General features: G+C 50.3%; 8 protein-coding genes across 8 annotated transcripts; all 8 read left to right on the forward strand.

The window, feature by feature from the left end:
• Nucleotides 1-530: 530 nt before the first annotated feature.
• TbgDal_X13880 (hypothetical protein, conserved) lies at nt 531-1811 on the forward strand (the record flags this gene model as incomplete). The annotated part of the gene is made up of 1 exon (XM_011780253.1): nt 531-1811. One exon carries the CDS (start codon nt 531-533, stop codon nt 1809-1811), a length of 1281 nt encoding a protein of 426 aa, XP_011778555.1.
• A 1466-nt stretch (nt 1812-3277) lies between these two features.
• TbgDal_X13890 (hypothetical protein, conserved) lies at nt 3278-3631 on the forward strand (the record flags this gene model as incomplete). The annotated part of the gene is made up of 1 exon (XM_011780254.1): nt 3278-3631. The coding sequence occupies one exon, from the start codon at nt 3278-3280 to the stop codon at nt 3629-3631; it is 354 nt and encodes a 117-aa protein (XP_011778556.1).
• A 410-nt stretch (nt 3632-4041) lies between these two features.
• On the forward strand, nt 4042-4365 carry TbgDal_X13900 (hypothetical protein, conserved; the record flags this gene model as incomplete). The annotated part of the gene is made up of 1 exon (XM_011780255.1): nt 4042-4365. One exon carries the CDS (start codon nt 4042-4044, stop codon nt 4363-4365), a length of 324 nt encoding a protein of 107 aa, XP_011778557.1.
• Nucleotides 4366-4886: 521 nt separating this feature from the next.
• On the forward strand, nt 4887-5531 carry TbgDal_X13910 (40S ribosomal protein S3, putative; the record flags this gene model as incomplete). The annotated part of the gene is made up of 1 exon (XM_011780256.1): nt 4887-5531. The coding sequence occupies one exon, from the start codon at nt 4887-4889 to the stop codon at nt 5529-5531; it is 645 nt and encodes a 214-aa protein (XP_011778558.1).
• Nucleotides 5532-5960: 429 nt separating this feature from the next.
• On the forward strand, nt 5961-8189 carry TbgDal_X13920 (hypothetical protein, conserved; the record flags this gene model as incomplete). Its single annotated transcript, XM_011780257.1, has 1 exon — nt 5961-8189. The coding sequence occupies one exon, from the start codon at nt 5961-5963 to the stop codon at nt 8187-8189; it is 2229 nt and encodes a 742-aa protein (XP_011778559.1).
• A 998-nt stretch (nt 8190-9187) lies between these two features.
• TbgDal_X13930 (hypothetical protein, conserved) lies at nt 9188-10423 on the forward strand (the record flags this gene model as incomplete). The annotated part of the gene is made up of 1 exon (XM_011780258.1): nt 9188-10423. One exon carries the CDS (start codon nt 9188-9190, stop codon nt 10421-10423), a length of 1236 nt encoding a protein of 411 aa, XP_011778560.1.
• Nucleotides 10424-10791: 368 nt separating this feature from the next.
• On the forward strand, nt 10792-12993 carry TbgDal_X13940 (hypothetical protein, conserved; the record flags this gene model as incomplete). The annotated part of the gene is made up of 1 exon (XM_011780259.1): nt 10792-12993. One exon carries the CDS (start codon nt 10792-10794, stop codon nt 12991-12993), a length of 2202 nt encoding a protein of 733 aa, XP_011778561.1.
• Nucleotides 12994-13425: 432 nt separating this feature from the next.
• On the forward strand, nt 13426-18519 carry TbgDal_X13950 (hypothetical protein, conserved; the record flags this gene model as incomplete). Its single annotated transcript, XM_011780260.1, has 1 exon — nt 13426-18519. The coding sequence occupies one exon, from the start codon at nt 13426-13428 to the stop codon at nt 18517-18519; it is 5094 nt and encodes a 1697-aa protein (XP_011778562.1).
• Nucleotides 18520-19649: the final 1130 nt, after the last annotated feature.

The raw sequence follows: 19649 nt of genomic DNA on the forward strand, positions 1-19649 counted from the left end.
TACTCTTCATTCTTTTCTCTGATTGCGCTGTATAATTCAAATAGAGCGAACGAAGTACGCAGTAGTGACGGGTTTTTCATTTCCCCTCCCCTCTTTTTTTTTTGTTTATTCGTTTGTTCATTTTGTTTTCTGGTGTTTCGGCCATTGTTGCTTGTGTCACTGTCCGAAAGTGGGGAAGGTGGCCGTACACCCGTAACAGCAGCCAACGCGACCTACTAGATTAGAAGCACAGAATAAGGGGAGGAAGCAGCGTGTGCACGCGGGAGGGGTGAAATAGGGGTTGAGTCGTTAAGTTTCTTCACGATTTTGATTGTCGGGGAGAAAAGATCTTTAGAAGGGGTTGGGCACTGAGGGGGAAGGGGGAGGATAAGAGAAGGAAAAAAAAAAAAGACAAGAGAATAGTTAAATAATCAGCCGCGGCATCACGGAGTGTTAAAACATAAGATATCAAATATAGTTCACTGAGTGTGAAGTTGCAACAAGTGAAGGTTGACGCTAAAGTAAAGTCATCAATTAAAAAAAAAAAAGCGATGTCTGTTGCGTCTTCGACCGGTAGCGTGAGCGACAGTGATGTTGCGTCTTACAACCCATTTGAAGGCCTCCCTCCCACTCCCCGCAGCGAGGAGGACGATATCCGGAAGGGTATATTCGGTCGGGTGTTGCGTCTACTTCGTACCGTAGACGCGGAAGAAAGGGCCCGTTGGCGGAAAGCCATTGAAGAAGCTGCTACCGCTAAGCAAATGGCATCTCGGGGTGAAAATAAAAAGAAGCCCCAGTTACAGGAGGATGCCGAGGGTATTGGTGGTTCGGCAGCTGTGGATCGAAGCTGTAGTGGGACGGTTCTTGTGGAGACATCTGGGGCTGTGAAGCGGCCCCGTGATGAGGAGGAGGGCGGTATTTCCAAGGTACCGAAGGAAGAGAATCAGGAAAAACATTGTGAGGTTTCACAGGATCAACGTAAACACGATCCCTCGGACGGGGATTATATCGCAGCGTACTTGCGCACCCTTCTGGATAAGGTTATTGGTTTGAGCCTCCAGGAACTCCCCGTCGATGCCCTTCGCGTGTTATGCATAATGCTCGGCATACCACTGTCAAACAGCAAGAGCAAGATGGTGTACTATAGTAAGCTCGCTAGTTTCTACTACACAAACTGTGAAAAACTTGGAAAGAGAGTGTCCAAGTCTTTCCATGTTTTTGAGCAGTTCAGGCGCGACGAGGAAGTGCGGCAGAAAATTTTTTCACAGAACTACACATCTCGTACTTCCACGAGTAGAACAAACTCAAAAGCTACTTCCTTAGAGAAGCAATCTAGAAGTTCTGCTGTCAAAAACACCAAGAAGGGTGCAAATCAGCAGACTTCAGGAGACGGGGAGAGCACTGTTTCCTCAACGCAGGGGACTGCGGTAGCTAGTAAAAAGTCTTCTAAACCGCGTGTGGCCGCAAGCAAGTCAGCCCCTGCAGTATTAGATAATGGCATTGTACACCGCGTGGATGAGGAACTGGAGGTGAAACACCATGGAAAGGTGTTCGTTGCTCATGCCAGCAGCCGTAATCAGTTTGCTTCGGCGTCTGGCGGAATGGATGATGAAGTGGCTACGGAGGACGCGTGGACCAGTACAAAACTTGAGGGTGCGGTTGCTTCTATTATTCATCTGCACGACCCAGTCACTACCGCAATTGTTGTTAGGAAGTTAGCACAGATGGGATACAAAAGTGCGACCGCTGAACAAACCGTAGAGGTGATTTTACACCGGTTTCACGACAGGCAGTTTATTTTCTACGATAATGGCATGGCATTTCTCCTTTAGCAGCAGTTAGTGCAGTATTTGGTGGGGTTTGCTCATTCTGTGTGTTTGTGTTGTAAAGCCGCGGCACCGTATGATTGATCACGTGACAATTTTCCTTTTCCTTTTTTTTTTTTCTGCCCGTGTGTTCCTGTATGAGCGTGTGGTGTTACGGCCGTTGCACGCGGGAATGTTTTTGTTCTTTTTTCACCCTTCTCCACCCCAAGGCGGCGGTCGCTTCACCAAGAAGCCGTGGCTCTGGGAGAGGTCGTGTGTGCGTGCGTATGTGGGGTGAGAACACCGACTTGAGTCAAATAACATGAGAGAGGGTTAAAGTAGGGAGATCACTTGCATTACTGTTTCGTTTGAGAATACACTCGATCTTACTGTCCCCTTATTCCTATTTTCCTTCGGCTCGCTTCTATTCCCTCCTGTGCTCGTTTACTTCAACTGATGCACACAGATGTGGTTACGAGGGAAGTACGGCTCACTATTTCAATTTTTCCCCCTTCCGACTGTTTTTTTTTTTGTCGCATGAGGTACCGACGTTTTTCTCGCGAATTTCACGCTGTTATATTCCCTCCCCTTTGTTATACACTGAAAGGGGGATTGGGGAGGTGGGTTGGGGGGGGGTATTGTTGACTTGGATTGCATGCCGGTCCCACCACACGAGTGTTACAGTGAGCGTGGCGGGGAGGGGTGTGAAGGGAAAGCGAAGTGGAGATGCGGGATAAAGGGGATAGGGAGGGGAAATTTGTTTAATTAGTGACTCGCAACACGGCAGCGGCGGCATTCGTAGCAGCAACTGCAGTTGACTACGGTTCATTTTTTTACTCTGTTTTATCTGCGCTCGCGTACTGTGACATATGGGAAAGGGAAGGCGGAAGTTGTTGTCCCTTCATGTGGGGTGAGCTTTACGTTTAGCGGGAGCAAGGTTGAATGCCCCTGTGATGGTGACGTGTGAGGAAAGGATGGGAGGGATGAAGATTGAAGGAAACATAAGTGTGTAGAAGGAGGCGCATAGTAGAAGCGTGTAGCGGAGAGAACGTTTACTGTTACTTCATGTTGTCCCTTTTGCTTACAACCCCTATGTTGTTATTTTCTCCTTACACTTCACCTGTTTAATGCTCATGCCGCTGCCGTTTCCACCGCTCGCTGGTGAGATTATTTCCTCCCTTATGGAGTGTTTGTGTGCGATCGCTTCCCTTGCTTTTTTTCTGTTCCTTTATGTGAAAGCCTGTAAAAGGAAGGAAGGGAAATTTGAGCGAGTACAAGCCCACCTCTGTGCGGGAAAATAACAGGAAGGGGAAGCCGTAACAGCACTAACGGTGGAATTGCGCGCTGTTAGGGCGAACTGGCAGTGATAGTTGGACCATTTGCAGGTACACGTGTGCCATTGTATCACATACCTGTTGCATTCGTCGCGCTTGAGGATTGCAAGAGTAGCGGTAGTACCGAAACACGGTCTCTTTCCTACTTGGGGAAACGTGATGCAACCCCCAACCCCACCTATGACGCCATTCGAGCAAAGGGCTACACAGGCCTTTCAGAGTGTGGGCGCCTTGCGCATGCAATCCAATATCTTACATCGCAGTGCAGCCTTCTGCATGGAACGGTGCCTTGACACGGAGGAGTTGTACACCTTACTGCGGACGTCGCAGGCGCCCATTCGGTATCGCCTCGATACCGATCTCGCTGAGAAGAAATGTGCTTCGAACTGCAGTGCGAAGTGGGACGAATTGTATCGTGCGACGGCAATGCGACTGAATGAGGAGGCGGTGCGGCGGGTTCAGATGCGGCAAATGCAGAACATGATGAATGCGATGCAGGGGGGAGGGGTCTAGTGCGAATGCCCCCATGAAGGACGTGTTGCGCGTACGTTGCTGTCGCGGAGAAATAAGAGAGCGATAGTGGCGAGGGGGCGTGTAGTTGTGTTGACGGTGTCTAAGCCGAAGGTGACGAATAGCTGTTTCCATTCAGTTGTTCGAACGGCCGTGCTTCGGTTCCCGTTGTTCTATGAAAAGGTAATAGGTGGATTTTGATTCACTTTGACTAAACTCTTGGCTCGTTATTAACGTTTTCTCTGTTCATCTTTCACCTTGCAATATCTACGATTGCCTGTAGGTGACGGGTCTGTGGTCTTTGTTGGTAAGTTCGCCGTCATCAGATGTACTTCTTTTCGCCCTCATGTGTCTTGATTCAACTTGTCCATCGCAACTTTTTTGGTCATCATTGATTGTGTTGGTTTTATTTCATGTGGGGTGTAGCAACCACGTGGAGACAGACATCAAAAGAGGGCGGAGGAACTAACATAAGCGGACAAACCGAAGACAAGGGGCGTAGGGAAGCATTTGAGTTGTTACTGTTGTGCACAGGTCAGCGCCTTTCTATCTTCCAACAAATACATCACCGGCTTTTGAGCGGATGTACCTTGCGGTTTTCCAGGAGTTTGCTCATTCAAAGGTTTTGGAGCGCATCCAAAGCGAGGACATTTGCCGAGTTGACGTGGCCCCGATGCCGTGCAGTTCGGCAAAGTCGGAGGAGGAGTTGGCTGTGGTGCGGGCATCTGCGAAATTAATTATTGAGGATCCCGAAAAGGAGAATGAGGAGGCGGTTGAGGCGGCACTCGCCACCCTTGGTGGGTTGGGGTTCAGTATTACGCACCGTCATCCAGTTACATCGGCAGGTTGCCCGATGCGGGACCGTGTCATATTAACATACACCGGATGAAGTGGCTTGACCCCGGTGACGGTACTTGTAGGCAGGTGTATGAGGCATGGCGTCACTGGGCAGACAAACGGCCCGAACGTGGTGCGTCAACAACCGCTCCCCTTCCTTTTCTTTTCCTTATTTCCCTTCTTCACTTCCATCGGGCTGCCGATGACTGCATGTGGCTATGCTGCTGCTATCGTAGCATCTGATTTTTCACTCGAGAGGGGTCTCTTCCTCTTAATTATGTTTGCGCTACTGCTTGTTCTTCCCTTCCCGTGCAGGGAGAAAAATGATCTTGCCCATTCTGTTTTGTAAAGTGGACCGTCAATTCGAGAATCGACACCGAACCACAAGCCAAGGTCAGCGATACTTAGCACTGAAGGAAGGATGGGGCCTCTATCTAAGAAGCGCATGATGGTGCGCGATGGGGTCTTCTACGCCGAGCTTTTCGAGTTCTTAAAGCGCGAGTTGGCTGACGACGGTTTCGCTGGCGTTGAACATCGTGTTACTCCCACTCGCACGGAGATTGTCATCCGTTCCACAAAGACCCGCGAAGTCCTCGGTGAGAAGGGCCGCCGCATCCGTGAGCTAACGGCTTGCCTTCAGCAGCGGTTTAACTACAAGGAAGGCAAACTGCAGCTGTTCGCCGAGCGCGTGGAGGTGCGTGGACTGTCCGCAATGGCGCAGGCCGAATCCCTGCGTTTCAAGCTTCTCAGCAACCTTCAAGTGCGCCGTGCGGCCATGGGCATCATCCGTTACGTGATGGAATCCGGCGCAAAGGGCTGTGAGGTGACAATTGGCGGAAAGATCAAGGGCCAGCGCGCGAAGAGTATGACATTCCGTGACGGCTACATGATTAAGTCGGGTACTGCTCACAAACACTTCGTTGACACGGCCACCCGTCATTGCCACTTGCGTGCAGGCACCATTGGCGTAAATGTTAAAATCATGCGCCCACAGAGTATGATAGAGGAAGACGAGGTACTTCCCGATGTGATCACCGTGATTGAACCCAAGACTATTGAGGCTTGATCATGGAAGTGGTGGGACAAATGTGATTAGGACTGCAAGGGTAGTTTTCGTGCGTGCCCTTGCGAGTTCTTGTATTCCTCGTTTGACGGAGCCCTTGATAATTTTCTACGGTCTTTTTCACCTTTTTTTTCTTTTGCTTTCATGACTTTAAAAAAAATAAAATGCCCTTTACCTTGCTGTGCTAGCGCTGCGGGGGAACGTACGCGGGTGTGTACGCCCTCCGGTTGTCGGCTGCAGAGGTTTGCCCCAGCGTCAGGGATGTATAAACCTAACCCGAACAAAGATGATACTTGATTTCGTTGCTTTCCCCCATTGTTTTTTCTGTTCTACATTAGAACGAAAAGCACCAAAGCCCACTGACCTCTTATTTGCGAGATTCCGGTGGGTGTAGGGGCTCATTTCTTGTTTTCCTTGCCGTAGGCTAGGGGGATGGACAATCAGCGCAATACAGAAAGGCAGCCGCAATCTGAGGAAGAAAATGCGAAAAGTGATGTAAACGTATTAGAAAATTCATGTAGTGGGGTGGTGAGGTCTTTCCCGTTACCATTCATCAGGAGGGAGGGTGCGACTGCGGCAGGCAGCACTTCGTTTTCACATGCTTTACTCGTATCTGGGAGCAAAAATCGAAGTCAGTCGGAAACATGCTCTTCGGATTCGAGTGGGGCAGAACGAACAAGTGGCCAGATAACGTTGTTGCAGACAGGGGATATTGGCAGCGACTGTTCCTTGTCGGAGGACTTCCAAACATCGACCACAGGACATACGGAGAGGTTACGGTTGTGCGCCCCCCTTCGAAAGAGGGATTCCGAAACCACCAAGGACCCCCGGATAACGCGAAAATGTCTGTTAAATGCATTCCCTGTGTCGTTAAAACATATTGCCGTCGACGAAGTAGCCGCGGCCGGAATGAAGCCCGGCGATACTGTGATTGCAGCAACAAGCGGTTATCATCATCAGTTCACGGAGCAAACGCTTCTGGAAATTCACGGGTTACTTCTTCGTACTGCCGCTGCTGCTGAGGCGAGGAAGCAATATTTAATGGCTGGCGCACGCATGGAAGCCACGAGCGTTGGCCGTCGAGTTACTGAAGGTCTCATCGAGGGGGAGAGTGCCCGAGATCTCACTGTCTGGAGTGAAGGATGGTATAGGCATCATCCGTCTGTCAGGGGTGGAGTCCTGACCGCAGTTACTGTGCGGCCGCCGCAATTCAAGGCGGGGATGCTATGGAATGGTGAAGACAAATTCCTTTTAGGGGGTACCGCTTTTGTTGAGGAAGCGCGTATTCTGCAGGTGAAAGTTCCTCACTCTCAGAATTTCCTGCAAATGGTTAGCAATAGCACTACTCTATGCACAGAGGGAAGTCGCGTTACGAAGGACCAATGGACCGAGAGCTGCGACGGTAGTGATGCGCGCTCCGAGCCGAAGAAGGTAGCGCACTTATTAGTACGGGAGTATAGTTCTATTTCCAAGGTGCGTGGGGGCACTATGGTGCAAACGTTCTCTCTTATACCAGATCATGTGCAGGGCAATACGCAACGGAGTCTCATCTTGCAGCGTGGTCAGATAACGAAGGTGCTGAGTGAATGCGCACCCGGTGCTGTGACACGCGGGTTTTCACTGCAACTGCTTCTTCCCTCATCATTACGTAGTGAACTTGGCTCAATGGCATATGAAAATCCATTTTCCACCCGAGATACTGAGTCTAACATACTCGACGATGGTGGTGGTGAATGTGGTACGTTCTGTGCTAATGAGAGCACATTCGCCAACACCATGAACTCCGACTTTATGTCTTCAACAGCCACACTGATGATGAACCGCACGTCGAAAGTACGCACGACGGTGCGGCAGCCGTTGGGCGACGAAACGTATCTTCGGTTTGCGAACCCCAAACTTTATGCGTTTGTGATGCAGCAATCGCCTGCTATACTAACTGCCCATACGAATGCTATACGTGAATACATACTTTACCATCACCGATTCCGGATTCGACGCAAAATTGCGGAGGTTATGCAGGCAATCCGTACACTGCAAGGGTTTTTCCGTCACTGCTTGGGGCGCAAGAAGCGAGCGATTAAACGTATGCTTCGACAATGGCGTCGACTTGAATATCAGTGCCGTGCTCGGTTGAAGAAGCAGACGTTTGAGGCTCCCAATGTGAGCCGCATCAGTTATGTTGTTGGAAGCGTTCTTTGGGAGCATGTTGTAACGACAGACGAGTACAAGCTCAACATGCTGGAGGAGCAGATGAAGGCGCGACGGGCGGGGTACTTGCGGTGGTGTGCTCAGCGTCGTGAAGAGAATAGGATGATGCCTAAGGTAAATGAAAGCAGTGAGTCAACAGAAGTTAGGGGGATTGGAGATCCTCGCGGTGCGAGTACGGTACTTTCGCCAAAAGAACTTAGCACTGGAACGATGTTGGTCTCAAGGGAACAAACAAGGTTGGATTCTACCTTTAACAAGTCTCACCATAGGTGGATCGCTAAGTGGAGGGATGTGGTACACGCCCGATTTGGTTGGTATATTGAACCGGAAGTGTTACTTAGGGAGAGTCACCGTCGGCTCCTCCATTCGCTGCGGAACACAATTCTAACTATGGCAGACGTACAAGCAGCGCTAAAGAAGAGGGGCGAAGAGGATGAGTTTACGTTGATGTAGCGTCCCAGTAGTATAGTTAAGGAAGTAGTCTCATTTTTTGAGGGAGGAAAAGGGGGGGGGAGCAGGCACAAAAGAGAGAGAGATTTGGTTTATATTAGTGCTCTTATCGTTACCCACCACTGTTGAAAGTGCGCTTGCTCCCGTCTGTCGTGTATCCTACTTTGGTTTTTGGTTGCATTTGGTGTTGGAGACTGTCAGCATCACCCTCACTGCACTCTGTTTCTTTAAGAACTGTTTTTCTCTCTCTCTCTCTCCCTATAACCTTCCCCACATTTTTCTATTGTACTTATTGCTGATGGATCAGTTGAGTTTTTTTTTTTGTACAATGTGGTATATATCTAGCTACCCTAAGCATGCATGTATATACATATATATATATGTATATGTTTCCCTTCTTCGCGCTTGAGAACTCATCTCTTTTTTCTGTTGCGCGTGTTGGTTTGTAACTACCATTAACGTTTCATCTTTTTTTTTTTACTCTTTTACCTCGTACTTTTTTTTGCCAGGTCTCGTATTTGCTGTGCCCTGCGGGACTAGTTATTATTGTTATTATTGCGCCCATGTAATGGAACGGGCCGGTTTTTATATGTATATGTTAAATGGCGGTAAAGTAAAGAGAGAAAGCCAATGATGACCGTAAGGAGGGTGAAGTGGAGAACTGCGTGACACACGGGTCTGTGTGCAAATAAAGACCACGTCGCAGACTGAAGTAATTGTATTGGAAGGAGGAAAATGGGGAAATTTGTACCAATAGGTGTCTTTTGTACCAGTAGGTGTGTCTACTGCTGCTTGCAGCTGTTGTTGCCATAAGGGGGAATAAATGTTACCACTTATGTGCTGTTGCTTTATCTCTTTCGACCTGGAACACTGAATCTTGGTCGCTTTCTCTCTCTCTCTTTTTTTTTTTGATGTGCTTCTTTCTTTCCTGTCACCAAGATTCAATTTTCACTTTTTTCTCCTTCGTCTACACATTTTTTTTTCTTTTTTGCCCACTTTAGATGGTTGGCGAAGATTCTAATTTAGGGGACCCGATGACAGGTCCTGCGGTTAACCTCCCAGCTTTCCAGTCATTGAGCCAACCGGGTCTTTTCCCCCGCAGTATTCCACCAGACCCGTCGTTGCAGTGCCAAGTGCTCGCCGCTGAGTGGTGCGCTTCGCTTTCAGTCGCAATGATTAATCTGTCGTCTGGCGATTTTTCCCCTTCAGCTAACTCATCGTCTTCGTCACCGAAAGGGGGATTCGTAGCAGCGGGTGTAGCAACGACATTATTCCATGATCTCTCTGCCCACTACGGCTCACATGCGCTGCGGCGTGGCGCAAGTCATCCTTTGGGACCGTGTTACCGAAGCAAGAAACGTTCACGTGCGGCGGGTCATCACGATGGGCGAGGAGGAATATGGTCACTTAGGATGGCTCATCGGCTCTGGTGTCGCCGTTGTGGTCTACATCTTTGTCCCGGCAAAACAAAACTTCTGCGATCTCCGTGTGCTCCTTCAGTATGTTCCCTAGAAGATAGTGAGGGTTTCGTTGGAGGTCCTGCCGCTGGGGAGGCTTTGCGTGCAAATCGGGGACTGTACGTGTGTTGCCGTTGCCTCGCAGCAGAACAGCTACGTCACAAGAAGGAAATGGGATCATTTGTGCAAAGTTGCAAGCAAAGGAATGTGAGATATACCAACAGTGAGGAGGAGGAGGAGGAGGAGGGCACTCACCTTTCCACTAGTAATCACTTAGCCGCTGCTGCCGCCGCTGCAGCCGTCGGTCGCACACGGCGAAGAAAGCGTAAGAGGCACAATGATGACGTTGTATCTGGAGATCGGGTGTCGAAAGATGGGCAAATTGCTTCCACTGTTGCCCTACGGAACCTACCTAAAGGCTCTTTGGTTCGAGGTAAGAGGAGTCGCGTGACGGTTCCCGGGGCTTTGAAGGCGCTGCCGCCTTCTCTGAAGAATGAACAAAAGACACACGGCATCGGTAGCATTGATGAGGGCCGTATGACCGCGAGGAAGGCGGCACGCACCGAAACCTATGGTGATGTTAAGCGGGCCAACCACACTCAGGCAGGCTCTGAACCACCGGTTTCTATGACTGTCGAGTTAAGACAAGTAACGGGTGCGCAACCGGGGCCGCTTCGCCCACTGAGTCGCCGGGGGACCGCTATACCTAAGAAGGATGGTGCATCAAACGCAAAGTCGAACAATGCGTTTTCAAATACCATGTCGCGGCTTGGTCTCTAATACTTCGCTCGTGGAGGCTGCTGCTTGTTTTTGCGCGCGTGCTTTTTTTTTCTGGCGTGTGCGTGGTGCCAATGGGACATGTAGGTACGACGGCCTCTACGTTGTGTGGTTTTTTTTTTTACGCCACTTCTCCTTGTTTCAGTTTCTAGACGGGAAGAAACGGATGTCGGAAACGGGATAGTGCCCTACGATTGAAAAGTTGTTGTATTGTAAACCCCTTGGTATGGTTGCTGTCTTCTCTTCTTCACGTCGCTACAGGACAGCTCGTCCCCTCTTTTTTTCTTTTTTTTCCTTTTCGTGCGTTCGGACGCGGTCCTATTCTTCGTTGTGCCCTCGCCTTGGCGCAGGTCCTGTAAGCTCCTACAGGCATGTCGTCGCGCTTAACGCTTCAGTCCTATTCTGCGTGGCCCATGAGTATCGATCTTGACATGCTCCGAGCGTATACGGCTGGTCACTCCATTGATAAAACCTTGCGGTTAATGCTGGATGCTGCAGCAGCGTCCTTGAAGGGTGATGAAGGGCGTGGGTATCAGTCGCTGCCCTCGCCAGGAACTGAGCTCTTTGAGCAGCACTTGTCGGAATCCGCTGCTCGTGGACGTGAGAACTGCCCAGCGGAGTGTGAAGTAGAGGTTGCGCCTCCCAGTGATGACAATTGTGTGATCAATGAAGAATGTAGGAAAGAGAACGGTTCACTGTTGGAAAAGGGGAGTGCACCATCTAGCAGCGCAAGGCGCACGTTCCATGAAGAATTACAGCGGATATTGGCCGTTACAGCGACTGAGAAATCCGTATACCTGCGAAAGGAGATTGAGGAGCAATTCAATATATTCGATGTGTTGCGTGATAATTACCTTGCGACACCTTACGCCTTTCTCTCCAGCTATGCCATTTGTATGCCCTTGAAAGATCGCCGGCTGCTAGTGGAGGAATATTACAGTGTCAACGAGGAGGTGCTCAAATTCTTCTTTGGAGACGGTATGCACAAAATGGAGCCTGACGGTGAGCCGGAAACGCGCTTTCTTTTTTGGAGTCGGCGCCCGAAGCGCTGTGACGATCGTGAAAAGCTCAGATGTGCAGGTATTAGCGACGGCTCTCTAAAGCGACAGTGGGAAAACCTCAAGCACGTGTGCACTTTCTTGCACTCTGCGTATCGTGGACGTGGAGGCAAGGTGATTTCGCGGAACACACCCCTGTTAACAGCTTTACAGCGATGCTTTGCTCTCCGTGGCTTTTTGGGGGTAGACTACGCTACCTTTGTTTTTGGATTTGAGCACCAACTAAAGAATCGTTTCTGTGAAAAATTGTCATACGCGGAATGCACGAATTTGTGCAATGTCTTAGCCACCATGTGGTGCGATGGGTCGAGGTTGATGCTGAGGCAGAGTTTCTGCAATGCATGCGCACGAATTGCTCGTCTGCTCGACGAAAACCGTGTGATAGCAGAAATTCATCAGATGATGTTTGGGGAGGCGATGCGACCGCGGTGGCAACAGCAGTTGGATGGGATGCAGCGCGTCATAGCAACAAATAAGGGTGCCTGTAGTGCAAACAACAGCCGAACTGAGGTCGCGACCCCAGCGCCAGTGGCACCACCAGCAATGGCGAGCGTTTCTGTTGACGTACTCCCACCGGACGCTGATGACCGATTTCTTGATTCGGATTCGCGTTCCCGTGTGGTATCGGCAGATGTTTCACTAAAGAGGGAGGGGGATTCGTGTGCCTTCGCCTCATCACATGGGGCCCCAGTCGCTTGTCAGGACAGTAACAACACGGTCGCTACAGTCAACTTAACCGTTGGTAGTCCGGCGACAGTTGGTGCTGCCGTATCGTCGAACACCGGCCCAAGTTTTGCTCATCTTAGCGCCAACGGTGCATTTTCAAGAAGGTTCATTTTCGAATACTCTTCTATTATCAAGTTTTTGAGTCGCATTGCCGCTGTCATTGGGAGCTCCGGGGCCATGTGTGAAGCTCTGGACATATTTTACAACCGAGTGTACGTTTCACTCGAGAATTTGGGAGCGCGATCGGCATCCTCTCCGGGTGGTGAGTCCAACATCACCCGAACCGGAGCGGTTTCTTCGCCAGTGGTTGACACGAAGAGGAACAACACTGTTGTTGGTTTTTCCAAGCCTGTAGGTACTGTCGCCGCCACTTCATGTGCTGATGACAGCGGTTTCGTTGCTAGGTTACCTAAGTGGAGTCAGTCTAATTCTGATGAAAGAGTTCCTTTGTTGCCCGGAACTCCCGCTAGTGGGGCTGCCAGCGCACCTTGCGTGATCGAAGCGTGCACGCGGTGCTCGAAGGGACAACAACTCCCCGTCATGCATCGTACAATGTCGTGTGCTGGTGTCGCGTCGAGCACTAACATCGCTGGGGCGGCTGACTGGGGCGTCCACCTCCGAGAGGCGTGTGTATTTTTCAGAATGTTGCCGAACGTTTTTGTGAAACTCACTCAAATCACGGAGGAGGATCACCTGGAGTGTGACAATGAGTTTACAAGTTTAGTAGTTACACTTAAGATGCTTGTGCAAATCATTATGGCTTCTGAAGATCGTAATATTGCCGGTTAGCTGTGTTAAGAGTTGGTTGCGGAGCTGGAAGTGTTGTTATCTTCCCTCTTCGTTTTGCCTTGGGTGCACCAGTTGGTAGACATCGGTAAGTTTTCGGTTGCACCGTTTTCTGCCTGAGCTGTTTAAATGTGTGCCATAGAAATATTTAGACAAAGACGGCGTTGTCGACCACTTTTTAAAATCTCTTTCCGTCAATTTTTTTGTCTCGTTTGCGCGTCGACAAGGAAGAGAAAGGTTGACCAAGGGAGAGGGATTGCCTTTTCAAAAAAAAAAAAAGAAATCTGAAGGAGGGGTTCTCTTCCTCCTTTCGCACATATATTTTGTATTAGAGCTTCTCCCCCTTTTTAGGTGGTGGTGTGTACGTGTGTGTAGATCTGTATTGTTGCGTTGCAGTTCAGAGCGGGCGTGGAGAGGCGAGGGTTCAAGACTAAAATGAATAGGTCGCCCGTAAATTTTTCAGAAAAAAATGCGCATGGTGATGAACCCGTCACAGCTCCACGGGTGAAGCAGTATGGTGGTGTGGAGCCTCGGGACATGTACAGCTTACCGAGTGTGTCTGTCCGCTCAACTCCGGGCCTTATGACTTCAGTTGACAGTTGCAACCGCTCTCCGCAGTGTCGACGGCCTTCCCTGACGCCACGCCACACATGTAACGCGGTGTTTGCTGGAACGCAGGCACACGGTGAGCGAAAAGACAGACGCTTGATGGTGCTTGCCCCACCAAAGGAATCAGATGGGCCGCGTTGTATCCGGCTTGCGCCAAATGGAACGTTAGGATCTGTTCATTTCGAATCTACGAATGCTACCGGGAACTGTGACACTGCAGCAGGCGAGGAAGGTTTGGATGAAAGCGGAGCGTACTCCCAAAGTTCGGATGTGCCACCGCTCGAAGAGCAACTTTGTTTGGAGGACCTGCAGCGGCTCATGCTGGTCTTCTCTTCCACTCCCAGTTTACCCCCTGTCAATGACGATGCTTCTTTCGAGAGGATGACTGATTTTCGTCGCTGCGGCGCTGCTCTTCCCAGTCAGGCCAATTCTAGTTGCACGAACACGGAAACAAACGTAAAAGAGGATCAATCACAGGGTGAGCAAGCGGCATCTGTAGAGGAGAACGTGGGAAAGGCAGGGTCACTTGTGCCCAAGCGCTCTTTTATCGTAGAAAGAAGAAACAAACCTCGCGGTGCCTTGACGGTTAACTCGCCCAGTGGGCTAAAGTTCGTGTTTGAGAATAAAGAAGAGCTGCAGCGAGTCCTTACACAGGCTTGGGACTGCAGCCAAAACTTTGACAGAACATACTCCCGCGCTCTCAGTGAGGACGAGTTTTCTCAGGCGGTCAGGCGCTTAGTGCCCGCTGCGGGGGATGACGAGATTATGGACCTGATGAAGAGGGTAGACTACGAGGCGAAGGGAACTATCAGTTGGGATGATTTTGCTACTTTTCTGGTTTCTCAAGGGAGACACCACTCCAACCTTTCCCAGGGGACATTTGGTGAGTTTAGCAACGTGCCTGATCCGGAATCTTGTTTCCCGTCTCAGCAGCACGTGAATGGTACGTGCATGGAGGCAGATGGGCAGCGCAATATCTTACTTACAGGTGGATCGGAGGGGACCGTGCGCGCATGGAACCTTAATACACTCGCTAGCTGTGGTGTTGTCTTCAGTGGGGACTGTTGGGTTGTCGGCGTTCATTGGGCAAATCATATTCAGGGCATTATAATTGTAACGATGGATCGGCGGGTGATGATTCTGGACTCCAAAACCCTGGAGGTCCGGCGCCTGTTTCGTGGTCGCCCGGTTGTAGACACATTCGAGGGTTATATGTATGCACACGACAGTGTGGAGACGGTCCGAGTTGGGGCATCGGTGGGGTCAAAGTCGGGGAAGTTAGGTAACCGCAACGGTGGCCCACCTGGGCGTCCATCGCAGAGGAAGAAAGATGTTGATGGCAGCGGGAAGCCAAAACCAGCGCCAGGGACAGGCAACATGTTTGGGGGTACCGCTAAAGGTTCTTGTGTGCAGTGCCACGTCGAGGAGTGCACCTTTGCTGGTTTAGTGGATGCTGTGACTTGTTCTCTTTACCACCGCACGGCGTCAAACGAGGATATGCTGCTTTTGGCCACGGCAGGAGGGGAGGTGCGATTCTACTCAATTCCACGGACAACAAAGCGGGTTGTCACACCTCATGTTGTCCTCTTGTTACACGAGAAGCGGATTAACAAGATGAGCATCTTTTACAACTCCAATGCATTACTAACTGCTTCCGATGATGGTTATGTCAAAATGACTTCATTTGACACGGGCGGGATGCTGCGGACGTTTCCCACCTCTGGCCCGTCACCACACGCGGCGGTACACGACTTCGACATCAATCCAAATCTGAGAATGCTTGTTACAGTGGGACCAGAACGCCACGGCATTGTCTGGGATCTCTCCCTCGACGTACCGATGGCCACACTTGATTCCCACAACGGCCCATGTCGATGCTGTGCGATGCAACTTGATCAGAGACAAATTGTGACGGTTGGGGCTGATGGGGTCATATTTATTTTTGAAGCACAAGGTTTTCGCCTAATACAAATCATTGGAGTTGACCGCCTTCATCCCCAGCGTGTAGTCTCCGACCCACTGAGAAAGCGTATCATATGCCTTGCTGCGTTTCCCTATTCTCACGGTCGGAACCGAAACATGGCTTTGGCTTACTCCTCTAAATATAAGGGTCACATGGCTCCAATGGTGGGAGTTATGTATAGTGCCATCCATGATTTGATAATTACCGTCGACTCAGAGGGTTTGGTCATGACTTGGAAGCGAGCTACTGGTGGCTCCTCATTCACCTTTCAGATCAAAGAGTTCTCGGACTCTGCTGTTATGAATGCGGCCAGGCTCACATGTTTTGCCCTCGACAAACTTGAGCGTCGGCTTCTAACGGGGTTTAATAATGGGGCCGCAGCAGTATGGAATTTAATGAACGGGCAGACAACAAACGTTATCACGGCTGCTGCGGAGGGCACCCAGCCTAGCACCGTTGCTCCTGGCGTGACTGCGCTTGGTACACTTATGCGTGAAGGTCTCACCTTTTTTATCTTTGCTGCGGGAGGGTGTCTTTATTCTACAAGGGAGTCCAGCACATTTACTATTGCAAGCGCGTCGAAATGGGAGGTTCCAGCGCATTTCGGAGAAGTTCTTCATATAATGGCCGTATCGCCGCACTGCATTGTTTGCGGTACCTCTTACGGTGCGCTGTTTTTCTATCGTGTTTTGGCTGAGCGGCAGGAAGGCTCTGTTTTGTGGGTGATGGAAACTGTCGACATGTTGGCACGCTCGACTTGTAATGTTTCTGAAGCACGGCGTGGCGAACAACCTAGCACCGCCACCACTTCGCGCATCGTTAAGATATTTCCTCTGCGTACTGTCGGTGAACATATCCTAATGTCTGTTCACGCAGACGGCACTGTAGCTCTGTGGCACACACTGCGGCGTACAATGATGGGGGTTGTAAGCTTGCGATCTGCTTTTCCCGTAAAGGGCCTTGAAGTGGGTCTGACGCACGCAGCAGCGGACACCGGTGGACAGTACTTCGTGTTTTCAGATGAACAGGGCAACATTCATGTGTGCAGTATTCTGCTGCGCGAGACACGCGACGATGCCTCCATGTTTGAGACATGTGTCACTTTGGTGCACGATGATGATAAGAAACCTACTGTCAGTTGGCCGGGATCCCCTTTTTGTACTGACGGAGTTCCACCTGTTTTCGGGCCAATGGACGACGTAACATGTGGGGGGGATGATGCTGCGAACTCCTCTGGGGAGGTAAAGCAGCAAACTGGGTCTTTGCGACCAAGATCACTGGACACAGAGAAGACACTCTATACGTTTAGCCGATTCCGCCGTGAATACGTAATTCATTGTGGGTTTAATGCGGTGACTGGTCTTGCCCTGGTGGATGACCCCAAGGAGATCACTGTGCGGACATGTGGGCAGGAACCAGAGGAGGCTGCAGGGCAGGACGGTGGAGAGGAGGATTGTTCTGATATCGGTGGGTTGCATCTTGGAGCCTCAACCAGCTCTCTTTGTGACGTTGACAGCACGCAGAATTTGCTTTTACCCTCTGTAGATCTCTCGTCCACAATGATGATCACAGTGTCTTCCGGAGTAGATAACCTCACCAGGGTGTTCATGTTAGATGGTTTAATAGTTGGTGAGTGTGGGATGAACACGTGGGTCGCGGGGAAGGAGTCAACGTACCAGTTTCTTAGTGTCAAACCGTCTAGGAGGCTACCTCCTCACTCCTGCAGTGCCGATCCTATAAATTTTCTGGCAGAAGCCTTGTCGTCGGATAAGGCTGGCGCCTCAAAGCAGATGCGCAGCAACTGGAATTCAAGGGGAGGCGTTCCCCGGTCCGACTGCCAAACTGGACAAGACAATGCTGCATCGGTTATATGTGAGGCTGGGTTGCCTACCTTTCAGAATATTGGTGTAGCATTGGTAGATAGTGCTGGTGGTGAGCGCACCCCGATGGTCCAATTAAGCAGTGATCCTGTCGAACGGGAGCCATCGGTAAAACCGCAGCAACAAAGCTGTCAGATACAGGGAGAAGAACCAGGCTCTGATAAAGTGCAGGGGGCTGCATCACCAAGGGCGCTTTCCACTTTTATGAGGCCGCAACGATCCCGTGAAGCGATGCTCAAGGGTCTGGTGAAACCCAAATTTATTAATGCCTTACGCGGAATACCAGTGGAGGAGGGAGGGGAGGAGTTGGCGTCCTTCATTATTAGCCCGGTGTCAAGAAGCGGTGGGAAGAAGCAGCACCGAGCTGACCAGGCGAGTGAGCACTCACACACCCTTTATTCAAGAAATGGAAGCGCCATTAACCAAACGCCTGCTTCAGTGCGCCACGCAACAGAGTTAAGTGTCTCAGAAGTGCAACAAAGCGGGGCGCAGGATGGTCGGCCAGTGCCTTCGCAACCCGCCCTTGCGGCTGGGCTCCCCACTCCGCACCAGGCAAGCCGCCAGCTGAGAACTCACTCGTGGGCAGTCCAGGGACGAAGGTGTCCTACAACTTCGCACGACGTAGACACGACACCTGCACTCACTAAGACACACGCGGGACCCCACCAATCGTCTGGTGGTGGAGTTAATAACGTCTCGTTGGAGGGGGACACATCACCCCGTGGGGCTCTGCACGAGCATATCGATTCGCGGCGTCGGCATTTGCTTTCGCTTGGGTGTAAGGACCCTGTGGTCCTTGCAGTGCCTTGTACTACAAACACCAACACCAAGGGGGAATCTACAGCGGTGAGTGGATCTGATCGTAAACGTAACACGGCTTCTGGTTCAACTGCTCTGTTACGTCGAATACAGGGTAACTCTATTTTAGAGGCGAGGTCTCGTGTTGCGCAGATAACTTCCAGGCTATTGATGGCGCCCGTTGAAGAAATTGTGCCACCAAAGGGAACACGCGTTAAGGAGCAGACAACCGCATGGAAGAATGTGGTTAAGAACGCAACCAGCGCCTCACAACAATAACGGGACTGACAGCCAGATATGCTGAGCTAGGTCTTTTCTTTCAGGTTCCCATCTTTTTTTTGTTTCCTTCCTTTCCTTTCCTTTACGTAGCGTCGTGCTTTTGAGATGTAAAGTGGACTGTGTCAAAATCTTTCCTTTCCCTCCCCGTTTCGACTTTTTTTTATTGTTTCCATACCACAAGTTAGTCTGACCTTCTTACTCATTTGCGTTGCACTCCCTCTCAGTGCCCCGTGTCGTGATGGAGTGTGTATTTGTCTGTAGAAGGAAGAATTCTATGTTTTGCTGCCCTTTTGGTGCTGGTGTCTGGCCGCTGCGTGCACTGGATAGCGTGCCTTTCTTGTTTCCTCTTCCTTCTACTTTTTGCTCCCCTTCTCAGAAGAGTACTAAAGGCATAAATTCACTTGAATTGACGCGCAGTTTTGGATGCACATACACACACACACACACACACACACACACACACAAACAGACAAACAAACACACATGTGATCACTTGGTGACGGGTGTCTTTAGGGGTATGTCTTAGGCACGTTCATATGGATGAGTGATGTCGTGTGGCGTTCTATTCTGAATTTTATACTAGCGGTGTCCCGAAATTGGGGTAAAAGGTGGTGAGTGATAAGAGGTGAAGGTGCCCATAATAGTTAAATAGAAATTTGGGAAAGGGGAATGGTACGGGTGAGTGGAGGTTGTGCTTGGAGGAGAGTGGCCCGATGCATCGGAGGTGGCGAACATGTAGGTAAGGGAGCTGTTAGGTGGTTAGGTTGGTATGGCAAATCCCACATCACTTGGCAGCCGATTCCTTCAAGGACGTGCGATTTATCTCCCCCTTTCCTCAGCTGTGCAGGTAACCGACATAAAATAAAGAAACGTTTCCTTTTAGCATATTCTCGCGTCGGTGTCTCAGTACTCGTGCGGGGTTTCCATCCCCTTTGCTTGCTTCCGCGAAAATTGTTGATTTAAAGTTTTCTCAATTCTGTATTCAAGTGCCTGATTTTTGCCATAGGAAAGAGGGTAAACGACAGTTCAACAACTCTCCGACCGCGGTCACCAGCGAAAAGACAAGTTAACATCAGATAATAATAACGAGCAGCACTCTAGAGGAATATATAAGACACACGAGCCACGGG

The sequence above is a fragment of the Trypanosoma brucei genome, chromosome 10, assembly GCF_000210295.1.
Source record: "Trypanosoma brucei gambiense DAL972 chromosome 10, complete sequence".
NCBI classification, from domain to species: Eukaryota; Euglenozoa; class Kinetoplastea; order Trypanosomatida; family Trypanosomatidae; genus Trypanosoma; species Trypanosoma brucei.